This window comes from Nyctereutes procyonoides, unplaced genomic scaffold (assembly GCF_905146905.1).
Source record: "Nyctereutes procyonoides isolate TBG_1078 unplaced genomic scaffold, NYPRO_anot_genome, whole genome shotgun sequence".
Classification (NCBI taxonomy): Eukaryota; Metazoa; Chordata; class Mammalia; order Carnivora; family Canidae; genus Nyctereutes; species Nyctereutes procyonoides.
Window position 1 is genome coordinate 12,432,991 of NW_026575117.1, and position 14,897 is coordinate 12,447,887.

The 14,897-nt window shown below is 34.7% G+C and overlaps 1 protein-coding gene across 1 annotated transcript in view; it reads left to right on the plus strand.

Annotated features, from left to right (window-relative positions):
* Positions 1–14,897, plus strand: part of USH2A (usherin) — a 686,930-nt gene that overhangs the window by 32,930 nt on the left and 639,103 nt on the right. Inside the window, exon 3 of the mRNA XM_055333895.1 lies at positions 8,890–9,022. Within this exon, the coding sequence (XP_055189870.1) occupies positions 8,890–9,022 (133 nt within the window). The remainder of the gene's footprint in view (positions 1–8,889; positions 9,023–14,897) is intronic.

Genomic DNA, 14,897 nt, shown 5'->3' on the forward strand with positions numbered 1-14,897 from the left:
AATAAATAAAATCTTAAAAAAAAAAAAAGGAAACCAGAATTTATTGGAGAAATGGCTGATTCCAGGGCAGGGAAGTATAGATGATCCTGGAATATTTTGTGTCAGAAAGCAAGAGGATGCTTAAAAAATTATTAGAACATGTCAATATGATACAGAGTCCTTCTTCATGAGTTCTCCACTGTCTCAACATGGAAAACTTGAGCACTAAAATACATATTGGGAGTATCTGAATAACATACAGATTCAAGAGCCTATACAGAAATAAATGTAAACAATAAAAGATTTATTAGAAACAGGATTTTTATACAGTCTCTAAGTATCTGCTCACAAAATGATCATTAACTACAAAGAGAGATTGTGTATTTTTACAGTGGAGAAGCCTGACATACCAGTTTATTCATATGATTAAAGTTATCAATAATGGAACAAATAGAAATTATATAGCACATGACAAAATGTAATGATCCCTGAATCATCTGCATCTAATATGAGGAAACATTAGACAACATTAGACAACATCTGCCCCAAATTCAGAGGCAATCTACAAAATAACTATAGTCTTCAGTAGGGTTAAGATTATGAAAGACAAGGAAAGATGGAAGAATCATTCCAGAACAAAGACCTAAGAGTCACGGTAACAAAATACAACATGTGATTCTGGACTGGGTTTTTTTTTTTTATCTGTAAAGGACATTTTTGGAACAATTAGAAAAACACTACTAATTGAGAAAAAAACACTACTAATTAAAATGTATTGCAGAGAGAATGAGAAAAGAAGCACAGGACAAAGCACATAGAGACAGACAATTCATCTGGGGAGTACCACTATCGTGGGAAAGAGAAAAATGGGGAAGTATTTGGAGAAGTAGAATTCTTTTTTTTTTTTTTTTAGATAAACATGAAAATGTTCTTTATGGAAAAAATCATGCAAGTAAATGTAGAATATGGTACTGGTGTCCCATGGAAGCACACACAGATGGCAAATATGTCAGCAGCGTTAATATGTATATTTTTTAATCATGTATATTTTTATCACAATGAATGCCACTTCTACAAATACTCTGTTATACCAGAAATTCTACTCATTTGTAGACTTTAACCAAGTTATTCCATTTATTTTTACCTCAACATCCTTGCCCGCAAAACAGGGGAAACTATTATTCGAGAAGTAGAATTCTAAGATTATTTCTGTTTCTCTTCTTTGCCCCTAAGCATTTTATTCATATTTATTTTATTGCATTTGTCACCTTGCGTTGGAAGTATTCTTGTAGGCCCATTTCTATTACAGATTGTAAACTCCTTGTAGAAAAGACCTGGTTTCTATATCCATTATATGTAACATAACACTTAACCTATCATAATGTACTTGTTAAATATTCAAATAACAGAACCAGTCTCAAAAAAGCTATTTTTTTAAAGCTCTGGTTTTCAATGAAAGATATCATGATTGGTTTCCTTCCTAAATATGCATGAAAAAATAAGTTGACTTACTTCTAAGGAGAGGAAATTTTATTTTATTTTTTTAAAGATTTTTTTTATTATTTATTTAAATACACAGAGAGTTGAGAGAGAGAGAGAGGCAGAGACACAGGCAGAGGGAGAAGCAGGCTCCATGCAGGGACCCGACGTGGGACTCGATCCCGGGTCTCCAGGATCATGCCCTGGGCTGAAGGCAGTGCTAAACCGCTGAGCCACCCAGGCTGCCCCAGGAGAGGAAATTTTAGTTATAACAAATAACTTCTAATAACTTCTAGATTTCAGGGTATAAGATACTGAAAGGTTGGTTACTAGGATGTTTTACAGCTAATTCTAGTTACTTGGAAGTCATCAGTTTTGTATAGATAAAACAGAAAAGGGAACCGATGAGGTAGTAAGATAATTAAGAGTGTAGAATAGTGTGGTCATCTGTGCCCTGAAAGCATTCTTAAATGTAGAATTGTACGTGAAATGTTCCTAGGCAGTATCTACAGAAAATGGGCTAGCTATTTCCCCATGCCCTAGGAAATCAACAGTAAATCAGACCACTGGCAGATTTTCCATCACATATCTGTGTAAGCTAATAGGGTTTTTTGTTTTTGATTTTGTTTGTTTGTTTGTTTTTGTTGTTTTTAAGAGAGAAAGAGAGTAATTTAATAGTTTGGGAGGAAGTGGCCATGAGAGGTTCAAATCCTGTCAAGATAGGATGAAGAAAACCACTTATGCTCCTATGTTAAATTTTTAACAGATGGATTCAGTTGGGGGTATGTTTGTATGAGGTTGTAGTATACAGAGAACTTTAGTAGATATGAAGGGGAGACTAGCAAATCCAAAGCATCCTATCTAGAGTGTAAATGTAATATGTTGAAGCACAGACAACTTCAAGAATCTGGCTTGTCTGAGTTACTCAGGAGAGAAACCCAAAGTATGTGTGTGTAGAGCACAGGCATGGGACGAGAGGAGATGGGAAAATGGGAGGAGGGGAGAGGAGTAAGCATTGAAGTAAAATATATGAACTCATAGAAAATAAAAAGTAGAAAAAAATAATCAAGAAAAATCTTTGAGGAACTTATCTGTGTATGAATCATTTCCCTATAGAATCTTTCATATGGTCAAAGAGAATGAAAATTAAAAAAAGAGAATGAAAATATAAGCAAGCTAGTTGTGGGAACACATGAACATTCCAGATATTTGAGGGCAACCCAAGTGATTAATTTCTGCCAAATCAACCTTCCCTGAATAACTGCCTCAACTCTTGTATTCATATTGTTTGTATAAATGTGGCTCAATAAGGAATATTGAATAGACTGGAGTGTTGATAATTATATAAAAATTCATGTTAGTAAACAAGGTCACTTTGCAAAGGTGATGAGTCCTTGTATGGCACATTTATCTGTTAGAAAATGGTGCCTTTATTGCTTAGAATTGTAACAGTGTAGACTGTGTTGGTGGTTTTATTTTTGGAGTATCAATTAGTCAATCAATCAATTAGTATTTATTGAGCTTCTGCCCAGCACTTAGGGCACGCTCATCAAATTTGCAAATGACACAAATCTTGGAGGATGGCAAATACACTGATGACAGACATAGCATCCAAAAAGATTTTGACAGCCTGGAGCAATGGGCTGAATCTAACAAGATGAAATGTAACATGGATAAATATAAATTTCCATCCTTGGGTCCCTGAAACTAACTGCATATATGCAAGATGGGCTGGATGTGGTTTAAGCAGTGATGTAAGAAAGAAAAGACTTAGTATTTTAGTGAGTAGTCAGCTCAACTTAATGTATCAGTTTTAGCTGCGTGATGTCATTGCCAAAAATCTAGCGTGCAATTTTGGATTATAGTAAGGTGATAATCCTGTTTTAGTTTGGCAAGTCAAATCACATGTAGAGGTTGTAGTATTTCCGGAGCCACATTTTAAGCAGAGAGGGACCCAAACCCATGTCATATTTAGAACACCAGAGAAATGAAGCACATTTATCCTGAAGAACACTTAACGGAAAGCAACGTCTTTCTTTACATCTGTGAGCTTTCACGTGGAAAAGGGATAGGATATGGTGGTGTTGTTTGAATAGTGAGAGCTGGGACCCACGAATTGAAGTTATAAGCAGATATTTTTCAGCTTAATCATTGATAATAGTAAAAGCTGTTCAAAGATGAAAGGTTCCCCAAGTCTGCAGAAGTGAGACACTGGAGCACTAAAACCTCAGTGTCCTCATTTTGGGGGTAGTAGCCCTGCAGAAGGGCAACCCAAGAGCTCCACGAGGTAACGTAAGTGGAGCATTTGGCGCAGTGTCAGGAATATGACAAGTGTAGTTCATTGGGATTGTTACCCTTCTTGTGGGAAGTGTTTGCCATGAAGCCAGAATCATCACCGTGTGGAGTTCTAGCAGCAAGACAGACTCACGGATGGCTCTGACACATGAGATGGCTGTTCTATGAAATGCTAACTGGGTATAACTGACTAATAAAAATCAGTTAGCACAGCCTCTGGAACCAGCCAACCTCTCTACGTGACCTTGGATAAGGTAACCTTCCTGTTTTCAATCGTCTGTGATTCAGTTTTGTTGTCTTTAAAATAGAGATACAATTACAAACCTTCCTTGGGTTGTCCTAAGGATAAAAAAAAAAAAGGAAATGCCATAAAAATTTCAATGCCCAACTTGCTGATTTTTCTATAAATGTGAACATTTTTATAATGCTGAAGTAGTTGGAAAAGGATTATTGAAAGATAACAAGACTTGAGAAATGTTTTGAAAATAATAAATATTTAAGTTTTGAAAAATAATACAATTTTAAGTAAGCGAAAGACAGTAGCAAGGCTATTCCCATAGAATTAACTTGGACAAAACATGGAAATAGAATTAAGCATTGTGTGATCCTCAGACGGTGAGGATCCTTCTCCAGTAGATGAAGCTGGCTCTTGATGATTAGTTTGAGATCACATTAGGTGAGATGAGTGAGGAAAAAAACCTCGGAGGACCTTTGGTTTTGAATAGTAAGCAGTAAGAGGGACATTCCATGTGCTCAGGTAAGGGGATAAAACATACATATGATATTTTAAAATAATCTTATGGAGTTTTCAGAATAAATTGCCTTCCTTATGCTTAAAAAAACCATCATAGATGGAATAGTAGAATCCTTTTTGCAAAGCTTTCTTTAACCTAGAAATAGAAATTCTATTTCAGGGCAACTCTGTTTTAGAAAGTCCAAGGCATGTTTCTTCCACAAAGTTTTCTTTCAGATACATATCACAGTTTTCTTTTTTGTCTGAATTTCTTTGTATTCAACATGATGATCTTTATATGTGTATTATCCACCATCATTTTTTTTGGAGGGTGAATTTGAACTCAAGATACGTTGCCAAATCACTTTATATTAAATCTATTAAAAAGTTATTTTTCACAATTCTTAAGATAGTTTTGCTTTAAAATGAAACCCACTAAATTAATGAAACTGGTGTTTCGGCAGGGGTGGGGGCTTGTAAGTTGGTTCTGAAAAGACAAGTCCCACAGGAAAGGTCCAAAATTATATGATATATCACGTATGAGTGGATTAAGGCATAACTTCTCAAAGCGACTCTTTGAAAAAAAAAAACAATACTTTATTAATGGTGCTGAATCCATACTTAAAACAACCATCATCATTTATAGTGATGCAAACACTATCCACTATATTAAAATCATACGTACAAGCTCCATGGGGGAAAGGATTATGACCTTATTTTGGGGGTATAATTTATAGGGGCAGTGTGAGTACTGGGCTCATGCTTTATTAAATTAAATTGAAATTAGAAGAATATAGGCAACAAGAAAACGATTTCTCTGGTGAGGAAATTAGCACAGGTATCCTGCGTATTTCCTAGCATGAGTCAGCACTTTCTTTTGGCCTTTGGTCACCAGCAGGAGCAGAAAAAAATAAAGATTTGGCGTTTCAGTGGAGCAGCTGATTGACAGTGATGATACTCTAGTTTAGGTGGATCTGAGTGTATTTTTTTTCTCAGTAGCTTCTCAGCTATTGTGTAACTTTCTGGAATATTGAATTATATAGCCCCATCTAATCAGGAATGAAAATGGTCAGGAATTCTACTTAAAAAACAACAACGACATCAAAAACAACTAATACAGTCTTGTGCTCAAAGGAATGAGTACAGACTATGACAGGGACACAAATTTGACCAAAAAAAAAAAAAAATCTTCAAAGTGAAATATAAAACCCCGAGAGAATGGAAGGTCAAGTATGACCTGCTCCCCTATATCTTTTTTCAAATGTAGTTTTTGAGCCTCGGTAGGAGGGGATTTAATGCGTTTCTACAGCTGCCACTGGCTTTGCCAACCTGTTCCTTTAAGCCACACCAATAAACATATACAAACTCCTCTAATCCTCAAGGGGTGGAAAATGAGATAGGTGGGAAGTTTACTTGAGCCAAAGGCTTTCTTTTCACAAATCAGAAATTCCACCACGCGCATTCCTATTCCTCTAGATAACTGGCAAGGGGCTCATCAGAATGAGCTATTGCAAAGAGCTACCTTCGTCTTCACGAAGGTTCCAGTGTGATGGGGCCCTCGACCAGAATTGCAAAATAGTTAAGAGAATCTTGGAATATAAAACATGGTACAGAACACCAAAGAAGATTTAATCTCATTTATAGAAAGGTGGTTGATAGGGGAGGGGACCGCAGAGGAGAGTAGCTCGAGATCATCATTAATCATTTCGTAAGTACCAACAAAGTGAAAACATCCTTCTGGACTTCACTGCGAGTGACACTGAATCCTTCTACTAAGCAAATATGCGATGAGTTGATAAAAAAAGAAAAAAAAAAAAGAAAGGAAAAAAAAAGAAGAAAAAAAGAAGGTCCTGAACTCTTGACTACAGATATAATACAGTGAATATAGAAAATCAAAAACATGCTTTCTATCTGACTCAAAATAAAGGTGCACTTAAACTTGTAAAAGACAACATTTTTATTTGAATGATATGACGGATCTGTCACAGGAGTGTTACCTGCTATAAAGAAAGCCTAAGAATTATTACCTTTATTAGACCAGTGACACTGAGCTTTAGCCATACATTTCTAACTTCTGTCCCTCTACAGAGACAATTTTCTTTTCTTAAATAAACTGTCATGCTAGTGTTAATATATTGTTGGCTCTCTCATGCTCTGAGAATACTGCTGATATAAAACATGTATATGTTAGATTGGTAATAGTATCTTTAGTGTAGCTGACTAGAACAAATGTGTTTCCCTCATGGCTGTGCTAATGTGATAAAGGAAAATTGGCTGTTCATCAGCTTTTGGCTGGGTAAAGACAGTAGAGATGGAACCACATTCTTTTTTATGCATTAATACCATCGAGAACTTTTCACTAGTTATATTTCATGTGCCTGCATGTTGCACAAAGATGTTGTAAAACATGAGATAATGCTACAAATAACAAAGTAGAAAAGCCTGTATCTTTTATAATGATAACAGTCAAACAGCAAATGACAGTAACAGGCTGTAAAAAATGGGATGCAAAAAAAAAAAAAATGCAGCCCTACTACCCAGCCAAGAGGTATATGTGCAGGCTCACAAGGAGTTGCTGTGTGATCTTAGGTCTTTATGTCAAGCCTTTGTTTTATAATTAAGTCAAATATAACATGGGGTCAGTAGATTTAAAGAAGTACGTGGTTTTAATAAAAGCAGATCGGATGGTATGGAGAAAAGCAATACTGAGTAACTTTTGGAAGAATTAATATTACCAAGTAATTATGTTGTTAACTCCCAAGACCGGTTGATTGGTTGGTTGGTTGGTTGGTTGGTTGGTTGGTTGGTTGGTTGGTTGGTTTGGAGAGAGAGGGCTATTGAACCGTGTTCTTGAGACAGTCACTCACTCACATAATGATCTGAAGATGTTGGAGAATGATTTATTTTCACCAATTATTGTGAGGAAGTTTTAATAGAATAGCATTTTGAATACCATGATTTATTTATTTTTTTCACCATGATTTAATTAAAATGTTAGCATCTAGCCTCTCGACTGCCACACATTCTTTCTCTCTTTTCCCTATTCCCAGTCCTACCTCATGTTTTGTTTGCCTTTTCAGCCCCTTTGCTAGAGCACCAAAGAGTCCTTTTTTTTTTAAGATTTTATTTATTCATGAGAGAGAGAGAGAGAGAGAGAGAGAGAGAGGCGCTGAGGCACAGGCAGAAGGAGAAGCAGGATCCATGCTGGGAGCCCAATGTGGGACTTGATCTCCGGTCTCCAGGATCCCACCCTGGGCCGAAGGTGGCGCTAAACCACTGGGCCACCCGGGCTGCCCAATAATTCCTTTTACATTCAAGTTAAAAGCACTTGAACAGGACTGTAGAGAGTAAAGTTGATGTCAAACAGCTGATCAGTTTATTCAGAAATATATGCAATCATTGAAGAGTTTGTACAGATACCATTCACGAAGTAGTCTGCATAACGGTTTGAATTGGCTATTCAGGTATCACTGCACACAAAACTTCGTAACTTCATAATTTCACAATTATAGTATAATTGAGGGGTCATCTAGCCACAACTCATGGAACAGATCTGGTTGGTCAAATGTCTTAATAAAATTTCACTGGAACACATCCTTGCTTGTTCATGTATGTCTTGTCTTAGGCTGCTTTCCTGTTAATAAGAGAGTTGAACAGTTGTGACCTGGACCATTTGTACCACAAAATCAAATCACTTGGCTTGCAGATAAACAATACTTATTTTCTGCCTGTTTACAGAAAAAGTTTGTTGATCCCTGATGTAGAGTGTTGTTAAGTTGTTTAATTAATTAGCCTAGAATATTATTGTCAGATTTTTATATTCCATATTGGAGAAGTACGGATGAAAATCACCAACTATGGTACCAACACTAAAAAAGGAAATATTTACAAGAAGTATTTTGTATTAGTAACTTAAATTGAATTGTATCCATGTGTTATACATTTATGGTATATTGAGTTTTGAATATTTCTACCTTCTGTATTCATTTCTGTTTATTTCCAAATATGGTTATAACAAATTTAATCAGTGTCTAAAGGAACAGAATATTCTCAGACGAGATCGGGCGCGTTCAGGGTGGTATGGCCATAGACCAGAATATTCTCAAAAATGTTATGAAGGCATGGCAGTCAGAGCTGCTTAAATATATGGGACAAATAATTATGTAAACCTGTGAATACCCTGGTAGATAATATCACAGCACAAAACTATAAAATGTAGGTTTATATCGAGGTGTGTAAACACACAGATATATCATTGAACCATGAAGATAAGTTGTTTTCAGTCTTTCCAACTGAAGAAAGTAGTGAAGTAGGGAGTTCACTTGAAATGGACTGCTGAAATGTAGTTATTATAAAATACAAGTTCACGCAATTAAAATAATAATGGTGATAATTTCTTGCAGGTGCATCAGACAAAAATCAGTTTCTTCATCAATGGTTTGGAGGAAGATAATACAGCATTTGATGCAAGAACTCTAAGTGGTTCAATAATAGATTTTGCCTCTGGTACTACACAAATAGGACAGAGTTTAAATGGTAAGGTTCTGATTTCAGAGAATTTTTTATTTTATCCAATTTCATTATTGCTAAAGAAAGTGTCAAAAATAATATATTAAAATATCTAGGTTTATTTGTTTTCTAGGACTGTTGCCACAAATTAGCAGCAACTGGGTAGAAGCTTAATAAAGTAGAAATGTATCCTCTTAACCACAGTTCTGGAGCCTACAAATCTTAAATCAAGGGTTGGCAATGTTGATTTTTTTTTCTGGAGGTTCTAATCAGTCATATGCCTCTTTTTCTGGTGGTTTCTGGCTATCCGTAGTGTTCCTTGGCTTGTAGCAGCACAGACCCAATCTTCGCCTCCATGTTCACATGACCTTCTCTTCTGTGTCCCCTTCCCTTCTCTTCTCTTTTGAGAAGCCTAGTGGTTAGCTATAAAGCCCACCTGGATCCTATATGCTTTCCTTCCAGATCCTTCATTACATATGCAAAGACCCTATTTCCAAATAAGATCACAGTCCCAGGTACCAGTGGACATACATTTTGAAGGTCACTATTCAACCTGCTATAGTAGGGATCCTTTAAAATTAAACTGTAACCTATTAAGATAGATTTTTAAAATAAGAACAATATCATAAACTATATTTTCTCAATATTTTTGTTTGGATTTTTAAAGTAGAATTTAAAATATTAGGGACTGAAAAATAATATTCAACAATAATAAGCTGGATTTATGGTGTTCATATCTTCCCACCCTAAAATCAGGTCATATAGGTTTCAAAGATATTATACACCACATCCTGAATAAAAACAGAAATTGAATTTAGAATTATCTCGAAATAATTAACACAATTATCTATTAACTGCCTACACTTTAAAAAAGGAACTATTAGACACAATACAGAACTCTATGAAATAGGAAATATTTTACATTTTTCTACCTTCATAGATACAGTTAACTTTTTTTATACCCTTCCAGTATTTTGTTACATATCGCTGGAGATGTGGTTATAAATATAATTTTCCAAAAATGAAATTATAATACATATGCTTTCTCTGAGCCCTCTAAAAATAAATACTTCCCCTCCAAATGTTATGGACAACATTCCATGTTAATATGCCTTCTCATTTAAAATGGCCGCATTGTGCACAATTGGGTAGCTGTAACAAGAACTTTAAAACAAGTTCCTATTGATGAGCATTTAGATTATTCCTAATATTACAATATTATTAGCAGTTATTTGCTAGAAATCACTATATATGTCAATATTATATACTTCTGTTTCTATATCTCTGTCTAGTATATACACACATATGTGTACCTACATATGCATTTGATCAATTGTGTGTAAAGTTCCTTAAAACCTCACACTTTGGTCTGCTTGAATTCAAGTCCCATATCTCCACTCACTAGCCATGGGACTTGGAACAACTTTTCAATGACTCTAAAATATAGTAACCTCAAATTTATTTAATTTATGTATTTTTTAAGTTTTTAGTTTAATTCTAGTTAGTTAACGTAAAGCATCATATTAATTTCAGGTATACAGTACAGTGCTTCAACACTTTCATACATCACCGGGTGCTCATCATAAGTACGCTCCTTAATCCATATCACCTATTTAACTCATCCCCCCATGCCCTCCCCTCTGGGAACTATCAGTTTGTTCTCTATAATTAAGAGTTTACTTAATTTGTCTCTCCCTCTCTTATTTTTTTCTTACCTTTGCTTATTTGTTTTGTTTCTTAAATTCCACATGAATGAAATAATAGGGTATTTTTTCTTTTTCTGGTTGATACATTTTGCTTAGCATGGCATTCTATAGCTCCATCCACATCATTGCAAATAGCAAGATTTCATTCTTTTTTATGGCTGAAAAGTCTTCTATTGTGTGTATATGTATGTTGTGTGTGTGTATGTATGTATGTATAATCTCACATCTGTCTATCATCTCTCTCTCTCTCTCTCTCTCTATATATATATATATATATATATATATATATATATTTCCCACCCTAATATATATATATTTATCCATTATCCAATGAATCTTTATCCATTCATTGATCAATGGACACTTGTGTTGCTTTCATATATTGGCTATTATAAATAATGCTGCTTAAACATAGGGGTGCATATTTCCTTTTGAATTAGTGTTCTTGTATTCTTTTAGTTACTCCAAATTTAAAATGATGATGATGACATTACAGTTCCGTTGTGAGGATCAAACAAGGCTATGTATAAAAGGTATTAGCATTTTTCCAGAATCTGGCACATTGTGGTTGCTGGAAATGCAATGGGACCTTTGATCAACAAGTTCTTAATTTCATTGAAGTCCAATTTGCTAATTTTTTTTATGCTTAGTACTTTTCACATCCTGTTAAGCAAGTCTTTCCAAACCCTGATATCATGGAGTTATTCTTCCTATATTTTATTTAGAAATGTTATTATTTTACCTCTCAAGTTAGGTCTGTTTTTTATCTGAATTTATTTTTGGGTGTAGTATGAGGTTTAAGGGTCAAGATTTATTTTTTATTTCTCACCTGAATATTGAATTGTCCTAGAATAATTTTCATTAAACAGATAATTTCTTCACTACTCTGTATGAGTGGTAACTGTCACAAATCATAAACCTGAATATATGAAGATGGGTCAGTTACTGAGCTCTCTGTTTTGTTCCAATGATTTGTTTGCCAATACTTGAGTCAAAATATTGAGTTTTCATAATTGTAATTTTGTAAAAATATTAAAATCTGAAAGTATTTAATTTTCCAACTTTTTCCTTTCATTATTGTCTTGGCTCTTATATGAAGTTTAGAAGCAGTTTTACAATTTTCACAAAAGTTCTGCTGGGATTTAAGTCATTAACTCAATTTTGGGAAAATGGGCAATGGGTGTGATATCAGATCTTCCAATTCATGAATATAATGTATCTCTTAACTTCCCCCGGTAATGTTGTTAATTTTCTGTCCAGAAGTCACGCTCATTTTTAAGACTTAATTCTATGTATTTGTTGGTTCTTTTTTCGAGTGATTATACTTAGCCTTGTTTTGAACTTCCTTTTTAATTTTGTTTCTGTTATACAGAAATACCATCAATTTTTATATTGATCTTAAGGTCAATGAGTTTGCCAAATTTTAATTCTAATAGTTACACAATCCTGTCAGTTGTATATAGTAAATACTCTATTTTTTCAAATACTTTCAATGAATTCATAAATGGTCATGGCTTTGGAATTGTCATGTAGCTTTTATAGGTGCTATTAATTTTGAGGTAACATAAAATTTCAATTTCTGTTCCCCTATGGCTTGAGCTATCTAGACATGATCTAGTTTATAGAAAAAAAGATGTGTATTTTTTGATATTCAAAATATATTCTAAAACTCTGTGGTTAAATTTCCTAGCTCTGGTGTCAGAAAACTTAGATTTGAATCTAATCCAATTGTGTGCCTTTAATGACGATATATGTATCCTTTGTAAATCTCCAGCTTCAAATCTATGAAATGATGTTTTAATAAATAATTCATAAGAATATAATAATAATTATACGAGATCATATGTGGGTATAATATGTTGCTTATCTTATAGTAAATGTTCGGTGAGTGGCAACTATTATTAACCTCTTTTAAGATCTATTTTCTTATAAGTTGAGGGAACAATATCTTTCTGTAGAATTGTTGGAGAGATCAGAAGACAAAATGTCTAGACATAACACTAATTTGTATATGCTTCTCGATCAAACTACACTTACGTGAAGAAGTATTGAAGGTAACTATATATTTAGAAACTGGGTTTGAGTAATTAGTGTATTGGAGAATCCTGTATGCAGGATTTCTTAATAAAACATTAAATCTTGTGAGCCTTATTTCAATATTTAATCCCCATTAGTACTTCTAAAAGTGTTTTATTGCACCAAATGTTGCTCAAAGTATTCGATAGTGCTATAAATTAGTCCGCTATGCACTGTGGGGTTTAAATGACTTGCTTTTATTCTTCTTCAGTACTCTAAATGTTGAATGAATGCTTCAAAAGGACAGTGTGGCCTGAGTATGATTATTTGTTTTTAAACTATGTAAAAATAGTTTAACTTCTGTTTAGAAAACATATCACTGGAAAAGGGTTTATTTCAAATGTTATTTTGTTATTAGTTTTTATTGCACTTTTCTCCTTAAGATTTGGGCATCAGAGTGCTACAAGGGAAAGGGTATTTTAAAATAATTTTTTGTCTTTATTCTATCAATTTATAGGTACAGTTGTACCTACTGTATCTTTTCTCTAATTAGAGATGGCATATAGACTGGCTCATTACTTCTGCCTAATGAGCCAGGCTCCATGCCACCTCTCTAATCAGAAAAGAGATAGGTACAGAATGTTCCCATGGACTTATTATAAATCATTTTCTTTCTCTCGCTTGCTCCTTTTTTTTAATCAAAAAATTAAGTCACTGTCCTCCATACTTTTGTCCATATCCAAGATGGTTTCATTCAGGAGAGGTAATTGTGCAGGAGATTACTGTGAGCTGAATTAAGGGTGCTCTCATGCAGTGCCCGGCCGGCTGTCTCTGCTTTGGAACAGACACTGCCTCAAACCCAAGCATATCAAATGAAGGCCTATAGGAGATCAAGATGTCTTTCCTCTCTTTCTCTGGTGGGGCTTAAGTTGTTTCCCTGTTTCTGTACCCAGGAAGCAACAACTTTTCAAATGAGGGTTGGCTTGCTACATAGCTGTATTTTGTGTATATGTGTGTGTGTGTGGGGGGGGCAGGTAGTGTCTCACCTCTAACTACCATAACTTCCTAGAAAAATATGCTGCCTGACAGGATGAGCACTGGGTGTTATACTATATTTTGTCAAGTCGAACTCCAATAAAAAAATATGCAAAAAATATGCTGTCAATGACATTTTCTCTTGCTACAGGACTTATCTTTGCCTCCTCTAGGAAATTAATCAATGACCCACATGGATGCTTTTCACTGACCTCTGTATACATATTAATGGAACATGTATAACTATAACATAGGTATGCTAATGAGATAATTTGATTTGGTCTGGCTGATTTTTTAATATACAAATATAAACACCTTAGACCATCTCTATCAACCAATATGTGTCAGTCAGTTCCTTCTTCGAGTACTTTCTTCCAGCGTGGGTTTATTTAAATGCCTCCAGTTGGGCATAACATTTAGATGAGTTATGGCAGTAGGCATGTAATTATAAGTCTCTAATTTTACTGTGGTTATAAACTATAACAGATCCCCAAATTTTGGGTTTAAAATTATAAAATTGTGTGAATCAAACCTTTTCAGGGCGACTTCTGAACTCATTTATCAACAGAGTTCTAATTTCCCTATATTATGCATTTAAAAGTATGAAGCACTTTCTTAGGAAAGTAATTGGATATTAAAGAATCAATAAAGTTTTCTTGTTTATCTGTGAAAGTGAATACACAGGGAAGAAAAGAATAATCATCTAAAGCGAACTCCATTGTATATATAGACCACATCTTCTTTATCCATTCATCTTTCGATAGACACTGAGGCTCCTTCCATAGCTTGGCTATTGTTGACATGGCTGCTATAAACATTGAGGTGCAGGTGTCTTGGCTTTTCACTGCATCTGCATCTTTGGGGTAAATCCCCAGCAGTGCAATTGCTGGGTCATTGGATAGGTCTATATTTAACTCTTTGAGGAACCTCTACACAGTTTTCCAGAGTGGCTGTACCAGATCACGTTCCCACCAACAGTGCAAGAGGGTTCAAGGGGAGGTGGATGGGTGGATGGGGTGACTGGCACTGAGGGGGGCACTTGATGGGATGAGCATTGGGTGTGATACTATATGTTGGCAACTCGAACTCCAATAAAATATATATGCAAAAAATAATAATAAAATAAAATCTAATTTATAGATGAA